The sequence below is a fragment of the Rhinolophus ferrumequinum genome, chromosome 17, assembly GCF_004115265.2.
Source record: "Rhinolophus ferrumequinum isolate MPI-CBG mRhiFer1 chromosome 17, mRhiFer1_v1.p, whole genome shotgun sequence".
In the NCBI taxonomy this organism is placed as follows: domain Eukaryota; kingdom Metazoa; phylum Chordata; class Mammalia; order Chiroptera; family Rhinolophidae; genus Rhinolophus; species Rhinolophus ferrumequinum.
In genome coordinates this window covers 34950109-34976935 of record NC_046300.1, presented here as the reverse complement: position 1 = coordinate 34976935, position 26827 = coordinate 34950109, and the positions used below count along the sequence as shown (strand labels likewise).

Here is a 26827-nt window from a genome sequence, read left to right as displayed (position 1 = left end):
ACACAGTACCCTAATCCCCCAAAACTGCAAAGTTTGCATCATTTGGAAGCAAAGGTAATAGAATTCATGACACCATCCCACCCCCATTCCAAAAGCTGCATCTCCTTCCAGGATACACCAAAGCTAGCTCCCTCTCTGCCCCAGGGCCTGGCATTGAGCCCCTGGAGGAAGACAGCCAAGCCAGAGGGCTTTGAGTTAATGAGCTACATGGGTTCAGTACCAAGTTGAGTGCTGTGGGAGCTGGACTGAAATCAACTAAAATATTTTCCAAATTCAGTCACTTCTCAATTACCCTTGAGTGAATTGTCCATGACAACCCAAATTCTCCATGCCTTAGAGTGTGGAGCTGGACAGGATGCAGGGCTCTGTGTGTGTGTGTGTGTGTGTGTGTGTGTGTGTGAGAGAGAGAGAGAGAGAGAGAGAGAGAGAGAGAGAGAGAGAGAGAGAGAGAGAATGTGAAAATGTCCCAAAATTAAATATAACTGAGTGGGTTAAGTTATTATCCATCATTTGGGATTCTCCCCGTCTCTTCCCCCTGCCATGAATACAGACATTCTGATTGGACACAATTGGAAACATCATCAGGCCTCGTATTAGGGAACTTCCCCAGAGCTTTATATAATAAGAGCCATTGGGCTGCTCTGTTCCTGTGTGATCCAGGGCTGGAGGTGGGGAGACCTTGCAGACTTGGCCCTGCCCCAGGAGAGGCCTCAAGAGGCCCCAGAGCTTACCCTTGCAGGCCACGCTGTCCTCGGCCTCATAGCCAGGCTTGCAGGTGCAGCGCCCAATGGGCACCATCCATTCCCCATCCCCGTTGCAGTAGAGTTTGATGGGTACGTCCACTTCCTCTGCGTTGGGGATGCACGTGCCCCGAGCAATCACCAGAGATGTGCTCTCCGCCCCTGTCATGGTCTCTGGGAACACTGCAAAATTTTGCACAATGCTGGGACACTTTTTGAAGAAGACACGGACAGAAAGGAGAGACATACAGGCTCCATAATCCTGGAAAGCAAGGTAAAAACCATTCCGAGTAAGAGGCCCAAAGCTCCTGACTTCTGTGTTGACCTTCATCAACCTTCCCCCGAAGTCCACCTGGGAGAAGCTCTCATCTGCAGCAATGGTGTCTACTTTGAGGTAGGGGGCCTCAGACCAGAAGGCCGACTTCTTGGTGGCAATGACGGAGTCAGTCTCATAGTAGTACAAGTTGAAGGTCTCCTTGCAGGAGCCTGGGACGTTGGGGAGGCTGCTGCAGTCTCTCACAGTGAAACGCATCTCTGTGTAGATGCGATGGGCCCCCCGCCTGTTGATGAAGGTGGTCAGCAGCCAATTGTTCTGGTTGGGCTCGAAGACGTTGCATACCTGGTAGGTGCGGATGGTATTCAGGTTTTCATCATAGCCACTGACTTCTTCCCACTGTACCAAGTCGGCCACAGGCACACACATGCAAAAACACAAAATAGACAGTGAGCAGACAAAGAGAGGCAGAGCAGAGGAGAAGCCGGGCACTGGAGGGGGCCTTAAGAGCTCACCAGTCTAGCTGAGAAATGAACACGTCTAACCTGCTTTGAAAGCTCTCTCATAAGCAGAGTTCAGAATATTTCTCTGCAGCCCATCCCAAAATATAACAGACTTCACTCTAGAAAGCCTTTCTTCATCTAACCCACTGCTCACATGCTGTGACTATGGCTCATTACATCCATGGGGACAACCTACAGCTTTTAGCCCCACGTGATGACAGGAACATTCTTCCTCAATGACACAGCCTCTACTCTCAACAGCCACTCCATGGATTAGGAATCCAACTGCATGACACCCCCACCTTGAATACTAATTACTCAACTCAATTTCTTAATTGTGGTGAAACTCCTTTATATCTCCGAAAAGCATACGAATATGAAGCTTTTCAGAATTTCTCAACAACTCAGGTTCTCATAAACTTTTGTTTTATAACATCGACTCTTTGAAAGAACTAGACTATAAAACCGGTAAGAGTAGGAGCTGCTAAAAGAGATCCTTAATGGAGAAAATTAAGCTTCATTTTGTACAAATTTCAAGCAACGAAGTGATGGAAGAGAATGTTGGAAAGTATTACTAAGGGAGAAAGGAAAGCTTCTTAACAAGGCAGAGACGATGAGGCTTCAAGTTGAAAAAAAGTACTTTCATTTTTATCAGCCCTTTAGATTGGAAGAACAGGAGGAACAATGCATTTATTAAGTAATGCCTCTCAATCTTCTCAACACTTCCCAATAGAAATAGATACTATTATCCCCAATTTACAGACAAAAAGATATCATGCAATTCATCCATGGTCAAATGACCATAAGAGAAGACGGGGAGGAGAGGAGATAGAAAGAAGTGCTTTGAATGGCCAAAGGAATTCTCTGAATAACTTATTTCAGTAACAGGCAATAAAAGGAGTGGGGCCCAGGAAGGCATGGCTTCCTTAACTGACCCCCTTTGGGCGAGGGGCCAAAGAAGAGTTGCTGGGTCATTCTTTCTTCCTGTGCAGGGAGAGGAAGCAGCTGCCCACACTGGTGGGGGTGAGGGGGTGGGCAGGGGCTCAGGACCCTAATCTCAAGAACTGGGAGTATTCCCAGGAACTTGCAGTGTGTTGGCTTAAGAAGTAAACAAAGGAGAGAAGAAATTCAACTTCCTAAAGTGAAGAGAAAATGGATTAAGATCCTTGACAATTTAGCAGCACTGATAAAAGAAACCAAACACTACCTGTTTCTTTAAATATTGTGCTCATTGCTTCTTAGTCACAGTGTGGAGTTGAAATGTATAATCTAGGAGTCTCCATTAAAAGAGCTAACAGCCTATTATGTGTGCAAGGGAAATACACCACAGTAGTTTCTCACACAGAATTAACCCCCTGTAGGAGCAGGAAGGCAGAAGCAAGGCTGTCTTTCAAATATGCACCATTATCTCAAGACCTGGCATGGTGCGGAGGAACAAACGGGCACATGGAGAGCTGGCCCTGCATACCAAGGCCTGTTAAGTGACCTTACACCACTCCAGCTGCCTGGGCCACTGCCACTCAGGCACCTGAGCTTCAGTCTATCCAGGGCCCTTCTTCCCCAGCCCCTCCCACCACTCCCAGGGGGCCAGTTCCCTCCCCATCCCAGAGTCCTTGGTGCGCTCTATCTGGGATCCTTGCACACTGCCAAACTTCACCTGGACTTTACCTAACTTCTTATTGACTCTCCAGATGTCAAGGACCACTTTTTATTCCTTTTTTAAGATTGTATTATACTCTATTTAAATGTGTCTGTTATACTTATATTCAGCTCGCCTGGTTTTTTGGAATCAGAAAGCCAATATGTTAGGGAGAAGTAGCTGGCAGTTGTTTCCATTCAAATTTGCAGACCTCTCTCCCTTTCCATGGCGATTTTGAAATAATGTTTTCCCAGTGGGCCCTGCATGACTTTCGAGAGAAGGACAGGTTTATTTTGCTGTTCTGTAATTGTTTAAACACAGCAGGTCCCACGATCCATGATTTCAGTTGTGCTGTATAAGGTCTCAGCAGAAATGTGGGGCCTCTTTGTTAATGCACAGGTGAAGCCTGTGGCCCCCATTTAGGCTGTGGGCCTGATTCCAGCCTGAGTCCTTGACCCATCCAAGACTAACGCAGCTCTGTCTGCTGTGTGGGAGCCAGACAGGAAGTCCACCTTTCGGGGCTCACCTTAGCATTGAGACTGTCACCACCAGTAGGTCATTAAATAGACTGAATGAGGATTTTCACTCTTGTGGAGCTGGGATATTGAGAACATTTATCTTAGAAGATGACACTGATTGGTATTATAAGACCCAACAGAGGTAATTGTTTCAAACATTAACCTTTCTGGGCCTCAGTTTTCTCATCTGTAAAATGAGGAATCATACTGGGTGACCTCAAGTCATAAAATTCTACCAATCTAATTGATTCCATGACAGCTCCTAAGGGAGAGATCAAAGCAAATTAAGGGGACTATAGCTGTATATTCACAGGGAAAGAGTAGAGAGAAATTGAGAGAAAGGAAATAACTCCCTGCCGTTTGCAAAAAGGCCATCACGGGGTCTCCCAATCATTTTTGCCCCTATTTTGTTCTTCTCCTGCCATTGGATACTACAAGGAGTTGGAAAAATCAGTGATCTGAGCGGGCTAGAAGAGGTATAAATGCTTTCCAAGCAAGTGGCAATTAGGATCAGGAAAAGGAAGAGACTGAGTATGGTAAATCAAGATGAGGGTAGAATGGCATTCCCAGCAGGGAGGGACAAATACTCTTACTTGTTTATGATACTTGCAATCAGTCTCATTGCTTTATAGTTAGTTATACCTTGTTGATAGGTCAATGAAAAAAATATTTACTGAATGCCAATGTTATGCCAGGCATTCCATTAGCCACGGGAATCCCAACAACATGAAGCTTATAATCTAGTGAGAGAAACAGAAATTAGACAAATGGTTATTAAAATAACTAAATAATTACAATTGTGCTAACCGCTGTGAGGGAAAATTACAGGGTGCCAAGAGAGGGGGTGTACCTGATATACAGAGGAATGTCAGGGGAGACCCTCCAAGCTGAGAGGGAATGGATGAATAGGAGTTAGCCAGAAGAAGTGCATGTCCTCTGGGAGCAGAGAGGGGCAGAGCAGTTAGACCTGGGAACAGAAAGTCTATGGTGGGGAAAAGTGACCGGGCACCCCTGAGGAATGAAACCTGTGTGACAAAAGAGGCATAAAAAGCCACAGGTGACGGGAATAAGACTAAGGGAAGGGGAGGTCAAATTGGGAATTTTGAATTTCATCTTGAGGGTAACTGGAAGTCATGGATGAATTTTGGGGAGGAAAATACAGGGGATTAGAGTTGAGTTTTTAAAAGATTTCTCTGATGCAGAGTACAAACTGGGCTGGAGGGCAGCTTGAGTACATGAAAAGGACCACTGGTGGCCATGGTAGTAGTCCAGGCAAAAGATGATGGTGGGTAGACCAGACTGGTAAAGAATGGAAAGATATTTTGGGGTAGACTCTCTAGGTTCTCACTGAGCCAAGTGCGTGTGTGTTGGGAGGGGGCGGAGCGAGGGGCACAGAGAGAAGCTGGTTTGCCCAGACTCACTGGGCCATATGTTCCCTTAACTCTCTCATGCATCAGCCCTGCCTCCCCAACCAGGCTTTGAGCTCCCTGTGTCCCCAGGCACCACTTCCCAGATCCTTAACAAAGGGAAGTTTTACCACTCTTGGTCTACTACCCCACAGATGCCCAATTTCTCATTCAGGACCCAGTGTCTTTCACCCACGGCCTGTGCTAGCTCCAGGCCCTGCAGCGCTCTCACTGCCAATCCCAAAGCCGATGTCCAAAAGATCTCTATTCAGGAGCAGCTTTTCAGCCTCCACTTCTAGGCATTTGACATATCGCCTCCTGTCTTCTTGTCTGTAATTATCTCCTCCCATTAAAACAACAATAAAGCACCACGATTTGCTTATCAGATTGGCAAAAAATTAAAAAAGATAAAATATCAAGTCTTGGTAAGAAGTGTGGAGTACAAAGTTGCTACTTGCAGTCGCCACCATCTCCAGAGCTTTATGTATGCCCAGGGCACTGGGAGGTGGCTGGGTCTCATTGGATCAGGGAGTAGGGACAATGCAGCATGTGCTCTGAATGGGGTTTCTGGGAGCTTCACACAGTCAAGGTGGAAAGAGCCATGAACTGAGATTAAAATTTTCACCATTCACTGAGATAGAGGTCTCAGAGTTTGAAATAATTTGACTAAAAGAAAATAAGGTCCAGGACATTTCTTGAACATCGTTATCTGCGGAGTAAGACTGATAATGCTGCCTGCCAATCTGACCGTAGTCCTCCCTTTTTGGAATCTCAACTGGCCTTTAATGTGACTCCTATGACCTTCTGTTCACGTCCATTGATTAGTAAATGAATAAACAAAATAGGATGTAGCTATACAATGGAATACTATTCCGAAATAAAAAAGAATGAACTATGGTCACATGCAACAACATAGATAAACCTCTAAAACATTGTGCTAAATGAAAGAAGCTAGACTCAACACACCACATAGTGTATGATTCCAGAGACGTGAAATGCCCAGAAAAGGGAACTCTGTAGACAGGAAAGTATTAGTGTTTCGCTGGCACTGGAGACGGGAGAGGGGAGTGACTGCAAATGGTCATGAAGAATCTTTCTGGGGAGCGATGGAAATGCTCTGAAATGGGATTATAGTGATAGTTACACAACTCTGTGGACTTACTAAAAATCATTGAATTGCACATTTAAATGAGTAAATTTCATGACATGTAACTAACATGTCAACATAGCTTTAAGAAAAACCTTTCTGTTATCTGGTTCAGCCTATACCTCAATATCCCAACAATTCTGGTGTGGTCTCTATCATCCACTGCACAGAAAGCTTCATGCCCCTGCTCTCCTAGCCTCTGAGCCAGGAATGCCCTTCTCAGCCCTTTATCCTTGTATCCCAAGTGACAAATATGTGCTAAATCAAGTTTGTTTGTGGATGAACTACTGATACTTAAATTGGGGCAAAAGTGGCATCTAGAGCAGGCACAGGAGGCAATGGAAGCATGGGCCTATCATGGAGACCAAGGGCCTGGGTAGAATCAGGAGGGTGGTTCAAACATGGGATCAGAATCTTGGGCCCAGGACCCCACTCAAAGCACCACGTGATTTTCCAACCTGGAATCAGGCAGGTATCAGGCCAGAAACTCCCCATACATCCAACACACCCAGTTTGTCACCGTCATTTGCCATTTCTTCCAGAACAACATTCCCCCTATCTGGCCTCTTTCTTGCATTCCCACGGCCATGTGCTAGGGCTGGCATTCTTTTCTTCCTGGATTAATGCTCTGGCCCACTATTTGGTCAGAACTTAATGACAACAGAGCAGGCAGGAGATGGCGGAAGCTCAAACCGGGCCAAATCCTCTCACATCTGGACAGCAAGACGGTCCGTTTCTGACCCTTGATGTTGTCCTCGATGTTCTGACTGGCCCTAATACTTTTCTTCCACCCCACTCTCATCCCATCTCAACTCTTCCAAGACACAGAACCGGAGAATAACAGATCTGGCTGGAAGCCACTATAGGTCATGTCGACGAAGACCTTTTGTTGACAAATAGGCAACTGACACCCAGAGCCATTCAATAACTGGCCCGAAGCCAGGTGATGGGTGGCAGAACCAAGCTCTCTTTGCAGCTCCCTCCTCGGAAGGAGCTCTGTCTCATTTCCTCCCTGATGCCTTCCCAGCTTATGTTACAGCGACATTTTCCTGAATGCTTAAAGCATGATTGAACTTATTCCACACAATTTAGCATTCGATAATACCCTGTTTTGAACTATTTGTTAATTGCTTCATGTGTGTGACTTTAGATTCTGCTACGAGGCTGTGAGCTCCTTGAGGACAGGGAATTATGTTTTGACTAAATTATTAGTTCATTTTAACAAGCGAAATAATTCCATGCATTTAGCTTTACAACCCTGGTATTACACGAAGGACATTTTTATTCAGTTATGTCCGGGGCCAGTCAAGTCCACAGGCTTCTCAGGGCACCATCCTCACTCCCTTCCCCTCACTTAATATCCTGAGTGATCTCATCCACATACAAGGCTGCAACCACCATGGGGTACATCACTGACCTCTCCCCAATGCCCCAGACTTATTCATCCAGCTGCCTGCTGGATGCCTGCCGATAAACACCTGACCTCACTGCCTTGCTCTCAGCGGTCCTGCTGCAGTCTCACAAATCCATCTCTCCCACCACACACACCAAATACACACACACACACACACTAGAGAGCAGAACCCTGTGCTGGAGACCCCTCCATATTCCCATGCCTAGCCCTCTATAAATACTGGCAGATTGAGGGGATGAGCAAGGCCCTGGTCTGTTCCTCAATTTCTTTGCCTCCTCAGACCCTGATCCTTTCCTTGAGGACTTACTGCTGGTGTCACCAGGTTCACAGGTCCCTGCAAGAAGAAGAAACAAAGCAGCCTTGCACAACCAGCAGAATATGAAGAGCCTTTGAAAGGGCACTATTACTGATGCAAATGGCCACCTGTCCTTGAGATACGCATAATAAAGAAAACAATGACACCTATTAGAAAGTACTTGTTCAGGCTTTCAGACCAGGACTTTGACACATGAGAAAGACACCTGTAGGTTCCTCTAGATCTAGATGTGTTAGATTTGCTTGTTGGAAATCAGAGCTCGCAAGGCTTGGTAGTGGCCCAGAGTGCCTGTTGACATTTGGACAGTGCATATTGAGTGTTAGCAGTCTGGCTAATTGTGTGTGCACATGTCTTTGAGCATGCATAGATGTGGTTGTGTGTGTGTGTGTGTGTGTGTGTGTGTGTGTGTGTGTGTGTGTGTGTAAAACATGCTGTTCCCCTTCAAAACCACTGCCATAAACTCCAGCCACTGGTCCATCTACACTGCCTTCTAGAACAAACTTCAGAGACTTAAACACATTCTCTATCCTCCCAGGGTACATTTGGATTTCGGAAACAGGCAAAGGTCATTTGGAGCCAAATCTGATGAGTTAGATGGATGAGCTAGCAAAAGAATATTTATTGGTCAAAAATGAAGAGCCATTATCAAATGAAGTTCACGGCTACAAAAACAAAAATAAAGTGAGCTGATTCCATTCTCTGCCTCTGAAGATAGTTCCAGGCACGGGTTCTGAAAAGATGTGTGATAGATGGCCCCTCCCTAGACAGCGACAACCTCCCCAGGCCAACTCTGCCCCTCGCAGAATGCCCAATGGCTACCATGACGCTACATCATAAAACAGCCACAAGTAAGCCAATTCTACAGGGCCTGGCCAGAAAGGGTCACTTTCTCTGGACTTTGCTATTTAAGATGAGGATAGAAATCATTGAAATTGGGGTCTGGGCCTTCATTAGCTTAACCAGATCCCAGCTATTCTGATTTGTTTCAAGTCCAGCTTATTAAATCCATTTTTTAAACCAAGAATTAAGCAACTACCTGCATCCCCAAACAGTGTTCTAGGTGATGGTGACACGGCTGTGACTGAGTCAAAGTCCCTGCCCCCATGGGCTTTCTCTTCTAATAGGGTGACCCAGAGAAGGAACAAGCAAACAAATGAATAATATAAAGTCTGATCGCGTTAAACACTATTGAAGAGCAAGTAAGGGGATCGTGTGAGTGACAACCATCAGTGGGGCCATCAGGGAAAGGCTCCTTCTGAGCAGAGATCTGAATGGCTTGCAGGAGCCGCCAGCCTGGAGGGTACCTGAGGGAGGAGTATTCCAGGCTCGGAGAACAAGAACAGACTCTCCCGAGAAGAGCACACCTGACACGTCACCAAGAAAGCCAGGAGGCCCGCATGGCTGCCCAACGGCACAGAGCCAGCGGAACGTGGCTGGAGAGGAGGTGAGGAGATCGCCAGGGACAGGTGAACTCCACCTCTGCTAGTTATGGTTCTGTGACCGGGAACAGCTTTCGGCGCTTCCGTTTCCTCATCTGCAAAATACTGTTTACCTTTCTGGGTGTCGTGAGGACTGAACGATCACGTAAGTAACCCATCTAGTGCTGTGCCTGCAAGCAACCACCATTCACGAAGTACTAATTATTATTGCTATCAGCCTCGGCTTCGTCACCGTCATGCGGACCTCAGGATACACCTCTGGCTGACTCACCAGGGTGTGGCACTCATGTCCTTCATCTTGGATAAACAATCCTGCCCTTTGCTCAGCAGAACACAGGGACTAAAGAGCCAAACTCTGTTTCCTTACAGACCCAGAGGACCCGCCAGCAGCCCCCTCCCAGCTCCTCCAGGAGCTCCAGCGAGCGCTCCCTCTGGGCGGGCTTCACTATGGCTTCTCTTCTCTCAACCAGGCAGGCCATCCTTCGGCCACTGTCAGCCACCAGCTCAGACCACAGGGAGACAAAATTGGACATGGCTCACAGGTTTCAGTCCTGCTCAGCAGTCTACAGTTAGGCAGAAACTGCTGTCTGTAGGAACCTGTTATTTTTCAAACAGCCCCTTCCTCGTGGGACCATAATGGAACTTCCCTAGCATTGCCCAATCAGAGGAAACCCAAAGACCCACGTTCAGGCCCCCAGTTAGAGACGGCTGCCTCTCTGAACAAGAAGCCCACTGAGGCCCAGGCAGCACACAACTTCACAGAGCCCACAAAAGGCCCAAGAATCTCCAGGCAGCCACCACCCACTGATCAGCCTGGATCCCCAAACCACAGCTCCTAGGTAGACAATTGACTAAGCCGGAAAGAACTCGGATACAAGACAAGCTAGAGGGCTAATTAAAATGTGAAATGTGGTCTGTGGGGCATATATTCCTACAAGTCCGGAGGGATCTACCACTTAGTACACCAACCAACCAAGCAAGGAAGCAGTCACTCAATGCCTCCCTGAGGGATACGAGCACCAGCTCACCTCCCAGATGTGCTGGGCTGGAAGAACACGCATGGCCCCCCATTCATTACCACGGCCCCATATAATGTGCCAAAGAGCTGCGAGGTCGACTTGAGTTAGGGCACTGCTTCTGAAAGCCCAGAGCCTCGAAAGGGCACCGTACTGCAGTGCGCAAAGCCATGATTCAGTGGTTCCCTGACTAGTATCTACTCACTCACTCCATGGAATGGGGTGATGGACGCAATTAGAATATGGAAATAATTAGAATACGGAAAACATACACCCATTGTTTCTCAGTACAGTCTCTAAGAAAATCCTTTTGGAAACTTTAGATGGTGGAAAAATGCAACAAATACTAGATGGAGGTGGGCGTGGCAGAAATGGCCCCAAGTGGAATAAATTTGGATTGCTGGGAAGGTTATAAAAAGGTTGGGATTAAGAAGCACTGCTGTTACTCTGCCTAACCCTGAACCCTAGAGGTCATAGTGACCCCTGGCTTAGCACAGGAGTCCAGTTCACAGACTCTGGGGTCAGCCAGACCCAGCTGCATGACCATGGGCAAGTCTTTAAACCTCTCTGAGCCTCCGTTTCCCCTTCTAACCCAGGGACACAAATAGTACCTACCTCACGAGGTGGCTGTGAGGATCGCATGTGATAAAGCTGAGGAAGAGACCCCGAGAGTCAATTATTATGGTATCGGCCCTCCAAAGACACATGCTTAGCCTCTCTCTGAGCGCAGGTCAGTTATGTCTCCCTGAAAGTCTTGGCTCTGCTTTCACGATACGTATGATCTATGACTCTCTTCTGTGTCTGCTTGTGTGTACCTGTCCATCATCTCCAGTGTGTGCCTGTGTGCATATGTGTGTATGTGTATTGTGTACAAGTGTGCATGTGTGCACATGCCTGTGTGTGCCTGTGTGCATGCACGCATGTGTGTATCTGTGTGTGTGTATGTGTGTGTGTGTGTGTGGTTGGGGGTGCTGGCTGTGGCCAAGGTGGGGCCTGTGTACCCTCCCTCGGGTATGTCTACCCATGAAATTCCATGTGAACACTGGTCAGCTCTGCCCACTCCTGGCCAGGTTGAGGGCCCCTTCACTGCTCAGAGATCCCTGGGCTTTGGGCTGTGTGAGTCCCAGTAATAGAAGGTGAGGCCAGGCAGGCCCAGTGTCCAGATGGTGCATGTCTCTGCATCCTGGTACATTTCACACCCAAGGCACTGCCAACACGCCAGGAGAAACACTGCAGGCTTGTGCCTCAGGAGGGAGCTCCTTGCCCACAGCCCCAGGCCGCTGTAACCCCCACCAGGCAACAGCATTTCTACCAGGGCTTGCCTGGAGTGGGGTCTTCAGCCTTTATGACAGCTGCTGCTGCTGTTGACACTGCAACAGTGACAAATTCATCGTTCTGACAAGATCCCTTTAAATAATTCACAGGGAGCTGGGGATTGAGACACTGTTTCTCCCAGTCTCTGTTGAGATTTAAAACACCTCCAGCTGGGGTATTTAAAGAAAGCATAATGGGCTGCCCCTATTGGGTCTCCCCTCCCCCTTTTCCTCCTCTTTCCCATTTCCCAAATTCATCCCCCACCCCACCAGCCAGCCCTATAACAAGGAGGCCCAGAAAACAAGAAAAAAAAGGAGGGAATCAGTGCTTGGCTGGTCACTATGGCAACGGTGGCAGGGTATTCAGCTGTCATTATCCCAGTGCCTCACACATGTGATTATCTTAAGCTGTCTATTGAATGTGGTCCTCACTGCTGCCCAACAAGGCCTTGTCGAACAAGGCCGGGGTGGGAGTTGGCCCCAGGCCTCAGCAGCCTGATACTGCTGCCCGAGCCTCAGCTCCACTGCTGAGGAGCAGAGTTACCCCTGGGAGAGTCTGCTGACATTTCCCTTCAGCTTGGAAGGATCTCTGCGCAGAACACAGAGCAGAGGCCAGCCAGAGCTGGGCCACCACCACAGGTTACAGGATCGGGAAACGGGCTCGTCATTCCATGAGTGCAGAGTTTGGGCTGTGCATAGGCCAGGCTGACTGTGAGCAGCTGGAGAGGTCCTGGAGCCAAGAGAGCTAGCCACGGCAGGAGGAAGAGGCTGGGCTTCGTAGAGGAGCTCTTGGCTTCATTCCATTCTCAGGGTTGGGGAGAATCCCATTCTCAAGGTGCAAGACAATCAAATCTGGCCTGTGAAGAGGACACACCTACCTCCATCCTGTCTACTCCTCCTGCCCAAATCGTGGGAATGCGGCCACTGTGTGTGACCCACATCAGGGGACTTTTTCCTGGAATGCAGCTGCTGGAGCTTAGTCCTGGGAAGCCTGGGGAAGACTTGATCTTACTCCTTAGCCTCCTGGACCTCGCTTCAGATTATCTCTGGGATGAGGTCCCCAGATCCACAAACACTCTTTGAATGACAGGATCACTGGTCACCACCCCCACACACACACACTAGGCACACTTCAGGTTTTCCAATGTCCCTTTTAAAAATTCAGCTCCCAGAATAAGCCCATTGTGGCAGATGGGCTCCGGCCAGCAGAGCACACAATGAGGCCACCCACACCTGCGACTTGGATTGATTGCTCCGAATACCACCAGCTCAGTCTAGCCTTTCCTACACTTGCATCCCTGTGGTCAGTCCCCATGAATATGTGGCCAGCCACATGCAAGTCCCCACCACCTGAGTCACCGCCCACCAGAGTCACCTCTGGCTTGTTGCTGCACAATGAACTGTGTCTGCACCTAAATGCAAACACAGAGCCTTTCTACTGACCATGCTAGTCTGAAGGCAGGGCTCCCAACCAGCAAGATAAGTGTGAATCTTGACTCCAATGTCTTTCATGTCGGCTGTCCTTCGTGACATAGGGAAATGTGTTGGACACCCACCAGGAGTGATGAACAGGACATGGCACGTGGAGATAAGGATGTGCCATGGCTAGAACCCCCCTTCTGTCAGCAGCAGAGCACCTTAAATAGAGGATGAGGTGGATCAGTAGAACTGACATTGAGGCTATTGGATGGGACAAAGCAGTTCCCTGAGGCCACTTCATGTCTCTCCTTTCCCAGGAATCCTCACTTCCTGAACATTGGTCAAGGCTTGGAGATCGGAGCTGACCTGCAGGCTCCTCCATCACTGTTTGGAGCCAGCCATCCCAGGGACACCCTGTGTCCTCCTCTGAATCGCTGGCCAGGTCTCACCTGCTCTGGGAGTGGAGCTTCCCCATCCAGGCCCCTCCTGGACCTGCCACTCTCTGCCCCCAAACCCCACACATCACAAAACGCTTGTTCCACCTCTCCCCATAGAAAACGATACATGGGGCGCTTCACATACGTGCTACTCACTGGCACATGGCTTCAAACCTACGCTTCTCTTTGTAGAAACTGAAAAACTTGCCTCTCCTCACCCCTGGTCTCTGGCTTCTGAACGCTATATGACTCTGAAGTCCCTTCCTCACACTCCCTCCAGGACAGAGGTACGAGCGTGACCATTGTAGATGGACAGACCTGGGTCGATCTCAGTGAAACTCATGAGCACTTCCATGATTTTGAATAATCACCCCGAGCCTGTATGTGCTCTGTAAAAGGGGAGAAACACCACCTGGCTGGAAGGATCCTAGTGAGAATTCAGTGAGGTAACAGAAGCGAGGTTCAGTGCCTGGTACACAGTTGGCACTTAATTAACGATAACTAGTAGTAGCAGTGGTTATCACTATTATTAATAATAACACTTATTAATAGCAGGATGCACCCTCTGACGGTATTCACAGAAGAGTCACAACCCAACAGAAACGTTGGAATGCTGACCTTGTATATTTCATTCAGGTCCCATCCTTGTCCCATGCAAGTTAAATCCCTCAAACAAGAGTCACTGTGACCCCAGTACTAGTCAGGGCAGGCGGTGTTGACTGAGCTTTAGAGTTTACAAAGAAGGTAAACACACTTTAATCCTGCCAACCACTCTGGAAATACAGTCTTACATTACTCATGGGATAGAGGCCGAAAATAGGCTCAGGGAAGTTAAAGAACTTAGAGGAAAATGGAAATATACCCAGGACATTAGATTCAAAACCCTGGGCTCGCTCCTTTCTACTGCCAAAGGACAGAGGGGGCGAGGCCAAATTATTCTCACACTTTCGGCCAGAACTGGAGGTAAGGCCAAAGGCATCAGCCCAATTCCCACCGAGGCTAGGCTCCTCCTTCCAGAGCCAGGCTCAGAGTGCCCGTATGTCTTCTGCCCAGTGTGTTTTCTGCCCACTTTGGCCCTCCCTGCTTCATCTGTTTTCCTCCAGCCCATCTTCTCTGGGCCTCTCAACGCTGCCCCACCTTCCTCCTAATGCGGTCTTCCCCAGGAATGTATTTCTTTTCTTCACCGAGGCACCCGGGGTGAGGAAGCTGTGAGCTCAGGCTGCCAGCGCGATGAGTCCCTGCTGACCCACCTAAGCTCCGTCCTGGTGCCTGAATCAAGAGTCCTGTTTCCTCCTCCGGCCCTGAGAACCACTCCTGCCTTCAACTTCAGAAGAGCTGTCATCAGGCAGTTGGTCCTCAAGCTCATGTACCCGTGGGAGAAAGGTTGCCAGGCATGGGACAAGGGACCTGGTAGAGGGACGGCCTCCCTGGGTAAGGCTTTAGAGAAAAGGAAAGCAGCCTGTCTATCCAGCCTGTCTATCCTGGGTTAAGCCTGCAACCAGGCGGGGGAAGGGGGACGGGGTGACCTCCGGGATTTTCTCACAGACTCCATGGACAGAAATATCTCCTGCTCTACTGATGAATGAGTCTGTGAGCCATTTCCAAAAGCAAAAAAATAAATCTGCCAGACGGTAAGATTCTGGTGAACCACCGCAATTCCTCAGATTCTTTAATACAGCAAGATAGAGAAGCGTCTCTCCCTGCATCAGTGTCTCTCCCCTCCACCCATACCTCCCCCAAAACATACATATATGCATATATACCCCATGTATGTCTGCAACCAATGCAATAATTAATGTTCTACTCAATGACACTGTTATCTGTAACCTTGTATTCACCTCTAGTAAAGGCACAACCATGCCCACAAAAAAAAACAAACAAAAAAACACACAAAAAAACACAACTCACATAAAAGCTCCATGGGACAGCAACTACAATCAATGAAGCCCAACAGCATGGTTCCCTTGCTGCTCACCTGGCCTATCTCACCCTCTCGGGGATGCACCCAGCCTCAGCCAACCCACCTCAGGCCATCACACTCTTCCCAAAGCAGCGTCTAAACCTCATGGACCACCTCCCTGTCCCCAGGGCCCCGCCTCCATGACTCTCATCCTGAGACCCCCCCATGCCTTTGTCTATCAACTGTCTGTGACGACAGGTGATTTTAAACTTCCATTCCTAAAAGACGTATATTACATAAAGAAATGTTTTAAGTGCCTCGGGGTGTTTTGTTCCTCATTGCTTCATAAAAGTGACATTAATAGCCAGGGAAGAGCACTGCTGAGTGCAATTACAGAGGATGTTTCAGGTATGAAAGCTGTTTTGAGCCTGCTAATGTTTCCTAATTACAGGCCTTTTGGTAGTGAGAGAAAAAGATAAAGAGTGGGTGGGAGTCCCAGGGTAGGGAGCTCTGACTTATCTCAGTGGTTTTACCTGAAGAGGACAGGGGAGGGGCGGGGAGGAGAGACGGAGCAGAGAGGTCAGAGCCCACCTGCTGGGATGCAGGGCCTCTCATTGAGAAAGTCTTACTAATTCCTGGGGAACTGCTCAGGAAAAGGATACCACCCACGTCTTGTACCGTGAGAACAAACCTTTTATATACTGAGCCTGAATTCGAGCAATCCATGGCAGTTTAACCCGGGAGCTGCTTCTGGAGTCCCCGTCTGAAGATGCATGGTGAGCAGCATTGCATTGGGGAAGTCCGTAGAGCATGGTTTTCAGCAGGAGAGCAGACTGCGGGACGTTAACCATCAGCCCTGGCACTGTCTACCCATGTGGCCGTAGATAATTTAACAGCTACTCTGTGCTTTAGTTTCCTCATCTGTAAAATGGGGCTGTGGTGAGGGTTACTGTGTACAAGGCTGTGAAGTACTTAGGGCCTGTGACACAGTACTAGATTTTATTTTTCCCTACCTAGAGTTTATTCATCGTTCCGGCACGTGTATCCCAATTCCTTCTGGGGAATTACTGCCTCCCACCCTTCAGTCCCCAGGGATTTTGGTAGGCTCTGCACAGCACAGGATCTGAGATTACTGACCAGTACTTTATTTTTTCCTTGCTGCAGGGACTGGTTCAGGGAAGGCATGGGGTTCAATCCCAGCCAGTCAGATCCATTCAGAGACAGAAAACAAGAATGGAAGGGAGGCGGGTGGGGGTGAAAAGAGAGATGGATCTAAGAATCTGGATGCCATCAGCCCCTGGACCATTCAGTTACCTGAAGATACTTCCTTCAAGAGGGAGTTGTGCTTTTCTGTCACTGGCCACCAGAAAGCCCTGACTGATACAAAAGCGTTGCTTCCAGCAAATAGCAATCAGGCCACAGGCTTCTGCTAAGCCCCAAGCAGTGGTATCAGTCGGAGAGAGAATGACCAGCCCAGCCGCCTCTGCCCACCTGCCCCGGCACAGCCAGCTTGAAATTCAAATACTGTGAAACTCCATTCACAAAATCACTTTGCCCAGACCTAAATTTCTCTTGGATTTGCCTAATTTAGCTTAGGCTTTTCTGTCTTAATTAGCACGATTGAGTCATCAAGGAAGAAAAGAGAAACTCTAGCCCTCCAGAGGGTTAGTACAATGCTAACGCTTCCTGAATGTCTACCTAGGATGCTTTTGCCCACGTTGTTTCATACCGTGTTTCCCCGCAATGAAGACCGGGTCTTATATCAATTTTCGCTCCAAAAGACGCATTAGGGCGTACTTTCAGGGGATGTCTTATTTTTTCATGTACAACAATCTACATTTATTCAAATGCAGTCACTTCATTTTCTTCTGGAACATCGTCATAACGTACTAAATGTGTCCGTCTGGCTGATGATCTTAACAGGGGCTTGTTTTCAGGGTAGGTCTTATTTTCTGGGAAACACAGTATATGGGCCAGTTACCACCCTTTCCCCACTGAGCAGAGGAGGAAATGGGCTGAGAGAGTCTAAATGGCAGGCCCAGGGTCACACAGCCAGAGAGCTGCGGAGCTCGGATGAGTGCCGGTTTGTTTGACATGAGCCCCGGAGCCTTCACTGCTCCGCTGTAAACTCCTCACCCATCAGACCGGATAAGTTCCAGTTGGTTTTGCTTGGCCTTGGAACAAATGGGCGGTTGGGAGAGTAGATTTCTCCGAGGGTGCTTTCCTTATTTCCTGTGATGTGGGCACCCAGCAAGGGTGCCTCAAGGATCTGAGAGACAGGGAGAGAGGAGGCGGTCAGGGATGACGGCCAAGTGACCAGGAGGGTCCACACGTGGACAAGTGGCGGCTGTGCAGGCCCCCGGGTGCCTGGTCTCAGGGGCATGCCTCGTGGTCAGGAGTGCACCGACCAGACACACAAATCCAAATGGGCATGTTGGCTTTACACTGGCCTCCGATGGAAGGTCTCCATCGAGTCCAATAATCCACCCAACATGTAAGGTATTTCCAGAACTCTAGGAACTGCCTACAGAGCCACAACGTGAAATCAGTTCATTGAACTTCACACACGCTCACACACACACACACACACACACACACACACACACACGCACACACACATGCACACTGGGATCAGAGGCATGCAGACACCCCGCAGGCTAATCCCGATCAGGCTTGGCTCTGGATTCCTTTCCCATTTTTCTTCTGTCAAATCTCTCTTCCCGTGAAGATCTGCCAGTATGAAATTAGTGAACAGAGTATGTCACAGTCTGTGAAGGTGGTTCCAAAGGGCACACAGATGGCTTTGGAGTCGGGAAGCCCATGGATCTCCCTTTGGAGATAACTCTGATAGATGTTCACACTTAGGCCACACGTCCCACAGACACAGAAACTGACATGCACAGAGACCATCGGCAGCCCCGGTGCAAAAGCCAGGGAGCCCTGGCAAAACTCAGAAAGCAAAAGAACTCTGGGCTTGAATTTCCAACAAGCAAGCTAAATAAGCCTCACTATCACAGGGACCAAGGCTTGCCTTTCTAATCCATCACCGCCAAAGCCTGAAAGTAATAGGGACCTTCTGGTGGGTGTCTTGGTCTCTCTCATCCTGCTTATCTCAGGAGAGGTGACTCTTTTTGCATAATTAAGCTCTTTAAAAAAAATACTTATAACTAATTGGGTATTGAGAGGCCTACGACAAACATTTTATTGGGCTACAATAAACCTAAATTGAGCATATCCTAAATTCAGAATACTGAATTGGAGATGTAGAGAATTACCAAGAAAGATCTGGTCCTTCCTCATTTATTTGGCCAAGAAACATTTATTGAAGCTTATCCCCGGCTAGGCCAATGCTGGGCACTGGAGACACAGAGATGAAGCTGCTTCGTTCTCTGGCCAGTGGGAGAGACCACACATCGACACATGTTTAGCTTGCAGAGAGAGGGACAGTATGTTAGAAGTTGGCAGCAAGCCCTCTGGGCTTTAGCAGGAAGGTACCTACCAGAGACCTAGTGGGGAGGAGCAGATGAGAACAGAGCTGACATCTGAGGGACAAAAAGCGATGCAAGGAGGGAGTGTCAGGGAAAAGGAAGAGTGGAGAGGGCCAGGCAACATCTAGAAACTGGGGCAGACTGTTGAGAGGGCACCGTGTGCCAACATACAGACCCCCGCACACCGAGTGCTGCCTGTGCCTGTGCATGGCACCGTGTGTTTACCCGACTGCCCCGAGATCCTGAAATGTGAAGGTCAGGGATCTTTTGGAGCAGGGCTGGAAGCAAAAGTTTGGGAGAGGTACCTGAAGCCGTCCTGAGGGAGGAGTCACCATGGTCACCAGTGAGGGTCCCGGGGACACCTTTTGGTGGGAGCTCAGCCCCTCCCTGGGGGGCTGAAATATATTTGCTACTTTCTCTCTCTGCTTACCAGGTGGCCTCTGATTCAGGTTTACACATAAAGGCTTTAAATTAAAGCTGCCATTAGATGAGAAAGCAACGTTTTGCATTTTTCACATGTAATATTATAATCCAGTTTCCAGCAATATAACTGAAAACAGTTTGTGAGCTATGTGTGTGTGGGCAGTCTAACCCCTTCTCGTATCTGGCAGTTCTCAAGTGCAGCAGTAAAGACTCCCAGTGAGCCCCATAAAAGAGCGAGCCCCGTTGCCTCTCCCTGAGGAGGCCCACCTCACAGGCCCTGCCCTCTGGGTAGAGTTCATAACAATGCCAGCTGGGCTCCCTGGCAGAATTACGGTACCTCTTCTGGATGAAGCAAACCCCAGTTCCCTGGGAATCCCTGGGCTACCAGAACAATGCCACCCACCCTTCTCCATCTTAAGCATTCATGCATGGGATCCTGTCTGCAGATGACAATCTGAGACCTTGGACCCCTTTCTGGAGTCGGGGGTGGGGCGTCTCCTCCCTACTGGGTCCCAGGAAAATGTGGAGCACCCACTAAGCCCCCTGACTTTATAAATACCTGACCCTGGCCTCGCCCTACTCTCCAGACCTTTTGGTCACCCGGAAGTACTTTGTGTGTCTTAAATCCAAGCCCAGACTCAGGCCATAGCGTCCGTCCTCCTCTAGGCTCATTGAGAGCTCCATCTGGGTGCCTGCACTTTGTCACAATGGCCAGTCCCTCCTGGCCTCACTCTTCTTCTTGTTGGATAAATGCCATGATATAAGATGCCAACCTCTTCTTGCCAGGGGTCCTCAGCCTCTCACCTCTGTAGGCCTGCCATTCTTACACAACTAAGGATGACTCTACCACCACACCTCCTCCAGGTCTGGTCAGACAGCTGAAGGGGGCCTGCAGCCACCAGTAGGCCTTACTCCCAGCCATATTCCTTTGAAACACATCAGCTTCTCTCTGCCTGTCCAATCGTAGCAGTTACTTCAAACCTTTTCTATGCTCCTAAAACCTGCTGCACTAGACTCCCTGTTCCTCCCTGTCTGAACCTTGTCTCCAACTTCAGACAGGATATGAATTTTGCCACCACATCTGAGTACTCACATCTCTCTGTTGGCACCGTATCTCTGACTTGACATTCCAACAAAAAGAGTCCCTTTCCCTGAAAGGTGAACATGCTCACAGTCCCCCTGTTACCCTGCCCTCCCTCCCTTCACAAACTGCTGTCGGCATCTCACCTCCCACTGACACTTCAACCCTCTGCTTTCTGGCTTCCTACTTCTGTCCCCTCTGAAACCTTCCACATTAGTCCCCAATAGGGTCATTGTAACTATGACCAGTGAAAACATTCAATGCCCAGCAGCACTTGTCAATTTTGTCCCCTCTTCCTCCTTGACACTTTCTTCTTCTGGCTTCTGTGAAAGGACTGCCTCTTGGTTTTCCCCTGCCTCCCAGGCCATCCCTTCTCGGTCCCCTTTTCTTTCTCTACGTGACACTGCAAGGCAGGTTATCCATCCAAAGCTATCGCCTTGCTCCCTCCGGACACTCTCGCCGGGAGACTGGAGCCACACCCTGGCCCCCTCCCTTTGATGTAGGGCAAGCGTCTGACTCCACTGCCCACGTGCCAAGTGCTGGACGCATCCCTCCCCGTGGGTACCCCAGAAGCACTTTACACTCAGCAGGTCTAATCCTGACCTCAGCCCTCAGCTTCTTCCCACCCAAGCAAGCCCCTCCTCCTGAGTCCCCCATCTCCAAGAATGACACCATCAGCCACCCACTTGCCTAAGTCAGAAACCCGCAGCGTACACTGAGTCCGGTAGTGAACTAGCTGCCAGTTCCCATGGCGAACAAACAGGCAGAGTCCCGGCCTCCTTGGAGGTTAAACAACATGGCCAAAGCCGGGCAGGAAAGAAAGGAGCCCGATACTAACACAGAGGTGTAAATTTGTAACGGTGAAAGTGCTACTGAGAGGAGCCCCCCGGCCCTGAGAGGACCTGTGATGGGGAACCCAGTGTTGTTCGGGATACAGAGAAGGAGTCCCTCAGGCTGGGGCCAAGCGAAATGAGGCCGGCAGATGATAAAGGAGAAGTCAAGAGTCGCTCTGTTTTCCGGTCTTTACAATGTGCTCAGACGGAGCCCGTGTGTGGGTGGGGGCGGGGGAAGGCGGGGAGGGTGCCAGGTGAGACCGATGTGCCTGTGAGCATCCCATGAAAGATGTGGCAGTTGGATATGAGAACCTGGGATAGGGATCCCAACTTAGGCGCAATAGCAAGTGCAGAGAATTGGAGGCAACTGTCCAGGAAGGGAGAAGAGGGAGAAGGGGAGAGTGGACCTGGGAATGGACGCAGCCCTGGATCCTCCCTCTCCACCCGGGCTGAGGGCCAGCCTGACCCTCCTGCTGCTCACTACAGACCAGAAAGCCTCTGAATCTGCTCAGGACACCAACAGAACGGTCTGCGTGTCCCCAAGAGAAGAGCAAGAATGTCAGGGAAGGGCAGCTGAGCAGTGGCTGCTAACCAGCGGGAAAACAAGCGGAGAGCGGCCCAGCCAGCTGCCGTCTTTAAGGGGCATCCCTTAACTTTGAATGTTTTCCTAAAGGACAATCTTCCTTGGGAAAGAAGATGACTGGTTTAAAGAAGACAGGTGGTGTGCACCGAGATCAAGGGAAAAATTAACCATAAATCATGCCAATGCTTTGTGAAAACATACAAGCCTTCAAACAATAACATAATTTATAAGAGTGGCAACTTCTTAGCATCCAGGCAACCTGAACAGCTGCCATCTCATCAGCTTCGTATAACGTCCCCAAGTAGAAGTGGGAAGGGCTCCCTAGCTGCCCACAGGGCTCCCAGCAGGATGTGCCCGCCCACCCCCTGGGAAATCCCAGCTCATGCTAGTCCTTGCCCTCCCACTCTGAGGCAGGACGCATGCTCCTGGGGCTGTGTGTTTCAGAAAATGTGGGAGGGGTAAAAGCAACAGTGCACAGGTGAGATCGGGACTGCCCCGCGATCTGAATGGCCCAGTTAGAATTGGGCCAGAACTGGACCTGTTGGGACTGGAAGTGCACCACGGGGTGCAGCGGGGTCGTGGGCCCTGGGCAGAGGTTACCCAAGGCAGGGAAGGAGAGGGGAGGTGTGGGGCAGATGAAGAGCCTGGGGCCCCCCACCCTAGCCAACTTCACCCCCTCACTGGACTACAAAGTCCATTCACCGCCCCTGCCCTCTCCCTTTGGGATGACGCCCTGCAGCTAGCTAGCGGCCCATGCCAGGCACACGGACTTCGTCTCCACCTCCTCCCTCTCCCCTGATAGTCTGTCCTTTGCCAAATGTAGCCGATGTTTGCTCCTTAGCTTCACTCCAACTGCTCTCTGAGTATTCTGTTTTGATTCCACTCTTCCGATCCACCCAAGACAGCTGAAAGAGCCTCTGCAAAGCTTTTCTCTCAACTGTTCTCCACCGTCCTGTCAACAAGTGTGACTTTTTTCTTCTCCTGCCCGGGGTCTCGCCATTAGCCACAGGACAAAATCCAAATGGCCGTCGTAGTCCTTCCGCACCATGCCATTTTCTCATCTACACCCAGCGCCATCTCAGCTCTGTCCACACCCTGCCGTGTCCCAGACGCACAGACTCTTCTCTCTCATGTTTTTTCATGACCTCATCCCTTGATGCAACTATTCCTCCTACTTGGAATGTCTCTGCCAACTGTCAAACTCCTACTCACGCTCCCAAACCCAGCTTGCAGTCTCCGTGTTTTCCTCCAAACGTTCTCACTCCCAGCTCTGTGCCCACACCTGCCTGTCGAACTCTCCACTGCCACCAAGGAGAGATGCACTTCAGCTGATTTGTGAACTTGGCGGTCTCCAAAGGAGGCCAAGAACTCCTCAAGGCTGTTCCATTTTTGAAGGTACAGGGTCTGGCCAGGTGCAAGGATGCTGAACAAGTGAATCAAGAACGTCTCTGTCAGGCAAGCTCTGGGTGAAGGGAGCCTCGGCCCTTCTGCGTGCCAGGTCCTCCTCATGCCTTTGCCCTCCCAGCAGTCCCGTGGGCATCGCAGAACTCTGATCTGTACCAGCGTCCCTGGCCTCATTGCCCAGCTATCGGCAATCACTGCCCCATTCCCTCCCAGGCATGACCCTAGTCCCCTAGGGGCCAGGTCCCTGAAGGACTTTGTCAGGAGATGGTCTGCATCACCACACGAGGGAGCACATCAGACATGAGAGCCCTGGTGCTGCCGCTCTGGGGATGGGCATTGGATGCCGCCATTCTCACCTGCTTTCCATGCCCCAACGCTGCTGCTCTAGGCTGCTACCTGGCAGAAAACTGTTGTAAGAAATACACGTTGTTATAATAAACAACCATTGTTATAATAAAGTGTATGATAATAAAGTGTATCGTGTTAAGATAATAAGTTACATTAGTATATAATGAATTATATTGTTATAATAAATAACAAGATTCTCCTCCCCTGGCCACCCTACAGGCCCAGGACTACACAGCAGGATTGAAGGATGAAGGGTGTGACACTCACCCCTGATGCAGGATTGGCTGTCCAGCCCAGCTCTGCGGTGGCTGTCCTGGTGTCCATTAAAGTTTCTGCAGATCACAAAAGAGAAAATCTGGTGAGTCAGAGGATTGCTGGACAGTGGCCCTTACGTTCATGAAGTTTCTTATGACCGTAAATGTCAGTGCTAGAGGCCTTGGGCCCCTCTGCAAACTGGAAAGGAAAGGAGTCTGCCAGAATGACACAGCTCGTGGCAGAGTTGGAGGCAGCCCTCAGTTCTCCTGATGCTCAGGCCGCTGCTGTCTCCCCAAATGACCCCAAGCTGCCTGTGTGGGGTGAGGTCATCTGCCCACCCATAACTTTATCCCCAAGACCTGGCTTCTTCCCATAATACCCTACAAAGACGCTCTTCCAGGGCCACGTTGACCCAACAGCCAAATTGCGTTCCTTCCTCAGGCCTCCTGGGCCACCTCTTTCCGCCCTCTTCCTCCCCAGTGGGCTGCACCTCCAACCTCACCTGTCTATCCTACGCTCCTCTCCTCTGCCTCCCTCTCAGGCATCTGTGTTAACACCCTCAGGTCATTTCCCATCAATTCCTCTGGCCCCAACCGTTTTCCCAAGATTCGGCCCTCCTGCAGGTCCCTTTGCCCTTGGGCCCAGATACATGCCCAAGCCCTTCCCCAAGACACTTCTGGGGCTCACACAGCTTTGGCAAAGGCCTCACCCAGAACACAAATGCACACCTCAGACCCCAGCACCCTGCTTTGTGGTGACCAATCCCTCTGGCCAGTACGGGAAAAGCAGACACCCTGACTCGGCTGTGAGCTCCTGGGAGCCCTCAGGGTGGCTACAGGACACACGCCAAGATCACCAGGTACCATGTAGTGATCACAGAGTTGTTATTTATTATAGCAATTTTCCGCCAGATAGCAGTAACCTGTCCTGAGACTGGAGCACCGCTTTCTTTTTTTTCTCTTCAGTCTATTATTGACCATCATCAGCCCCCCTTCTCAACAGAAACTGCTCCCCAAAGGTTGCTCATCAGCTACTGATCAGTGAACCAAAAGACTTTTTCGTTTTTAACAGCTTTATTGAAGTATAAATTGCATACAATAAACTGCACAGAATTAAGGCGCACGATCTGATAACCCATGAAACCATCACCACAATCCAGATAATAAACATATCCGTCATTTCCAGAAGTTTCCTTGTCCCCTTGTAATCCCTCCTTCTCTCCTGCCCCGGCCCCATGCTGTCACTGTCACAGGGTAGTGACTGAACTGCTTTCTGTCACTGTCCATTAATTGGCATTTTCTAGAATTTTATATAAATGGAGTCACATACTACATATATATTTTTTAATCTGGCTTCCTTCATCCAGAATAATTGTTTTAAGATTCATCAAAGTTTTGTGTATATCAATAGTTCATTCCTTCTTATTGCTGAGTAATATTCTATTGTTTGGCCACACTAAAGTTTGTCTACGCATTCACTGGGTGTTTCCAGTCGAGCGCTAACACGTGGTGGTGTATGAAAGTTCCACTTTTTCCACACCCTCACTGCATTTGGCACGGTCAGTCATTTTTAATTTGGCCATTTTAATAGGTGTGCCGTAGAATCTCATTGTGGTTTGAATTTTCATTTTCTTAATGATAAATAATATTAAATATTTTTTCACATGCTTATTTGCCATCTGTATACTTTTTTAGTGAAGTGTCTGTTCAGTATTTTTCCCGTTTTAAAGTGGGTTGTTTTTGTTTTTATTATTGAGTTTGGAGAGTTCTTTATGTGTTCTGCACACAAGTCCTATATCAGATATATGCTTTGCAAACATTTCCTCCTACTCTGTGGCTTGCTTTTTCATTTCTTCTAACAGTGTATTTCAACAAACAGAAGTTATAAATTTTGATGAAATACAATTTCTCATTTTTTTTCTTTTATGTTTTGGTGTTATATCTTTGCCAAATCCCAAGGTCACAAAGATTTTTCTCCTACCTAGGTTTACTCTCTATTTTAAGTTAGTTTTTACATACAGGGGGAGGAATTAATAAAATGTACAATTGTTTGTTTTTTTTTTCACCTGGATATCCAGTTGTTTGAAAGGGGTACCTTTTTAAAATTCACACAGTGGTGTTGTATAGGCCGGTGGAGGTGCCTTATCCACCTGGATTTCCCGAGGCATGTATCAAAGGAAAAGGCACAACACATCCTAGCTGCACAGATGCTCAACAAATAGGGAGGGAGAAAATACGCATGATATGTTGTTTGTTTTTTGTTCCTTTTTCTCCCGAACACCCCTCCATCTCATGTGACCAGCCATTCTGTGCTCACTGCTTCAGGCAGGAGATGAGAAATATTGAATGCAGAATGCAGAGTTATAAAACTTAGGAAATGCAAGGACTTCTGGCATAAAGCAAAGGTTTGAGAAGAAACACACCTCATAGGCAGGACTGAAGGAGTCAAATTAGAAGTGATAAATGAGGGGCGGCGTTGAGAAAAGCGGTTCCCTTTGCTCTTGTGCTCAATCCCAGAGAAGAGATAGGTAGTGGGAGTCTGTGCAGGTGACAGGGCCTTGGACACCCCAGTGTGGTGACGGGGTTGCAAGTGACCCCACAAGGCTGACGTGGGGCAGATGGAGCAGCGAGAGCCTTGGCACTTGACCAGGGGCTAATGAAGGGGACCCAGAACCACCTAGTGTGACCTGCACGGACTATAAGCAAGGGTCAGACCAGGGTCGGGGTATTGCAAAGGGTATCCACGTAGATAGGAGCCAGGAGGGCCACTGGGGCAGCCTCCTCCACAATGTGACACTATATAGACTGCCTGTAGTCTGGATAATGTTTCTGGCACCCCAGTGGAATGGGGGATCAAACTGCAAACTGAGGGAGTAGAGAAAGCAAGCTATATTTTCTGGCCCATTTGAGTTTGAGTTTGGATTGAGAGTCA

General features: G+C 49.0%; 1 protein-coding gene across 2 annotated transcripts in view; it reads right to left on the bottom strand.

The window, feature by feature from the left end:
* The window catches only part of EPHB1 (EPH receptor B1), a 424621-nt gene that overhangs the window by 262697 nt on the left and 135097 nt on the right, over positions 1-26827 (bottom strand). Inside the window, exons 2-3 of one of the 2 annotated variants that reach the window (XM_033133086.1) lie at positions 23909-23973; positions 732-1413 (exon numbers count right to left, since the gene is read on the bottom strand). In XM_033133086.1, the coding sequence (XP_032988977.1) occupies positions 732-1413; positions 23909-23973 (747 nt within the window). The remainder of the gene's footprint in view (positions 1-731; positions 1414-23908; positions 23974-26827) is intronic. The other variant, XM_033133087.1, reaches the window with a different exon arrangement.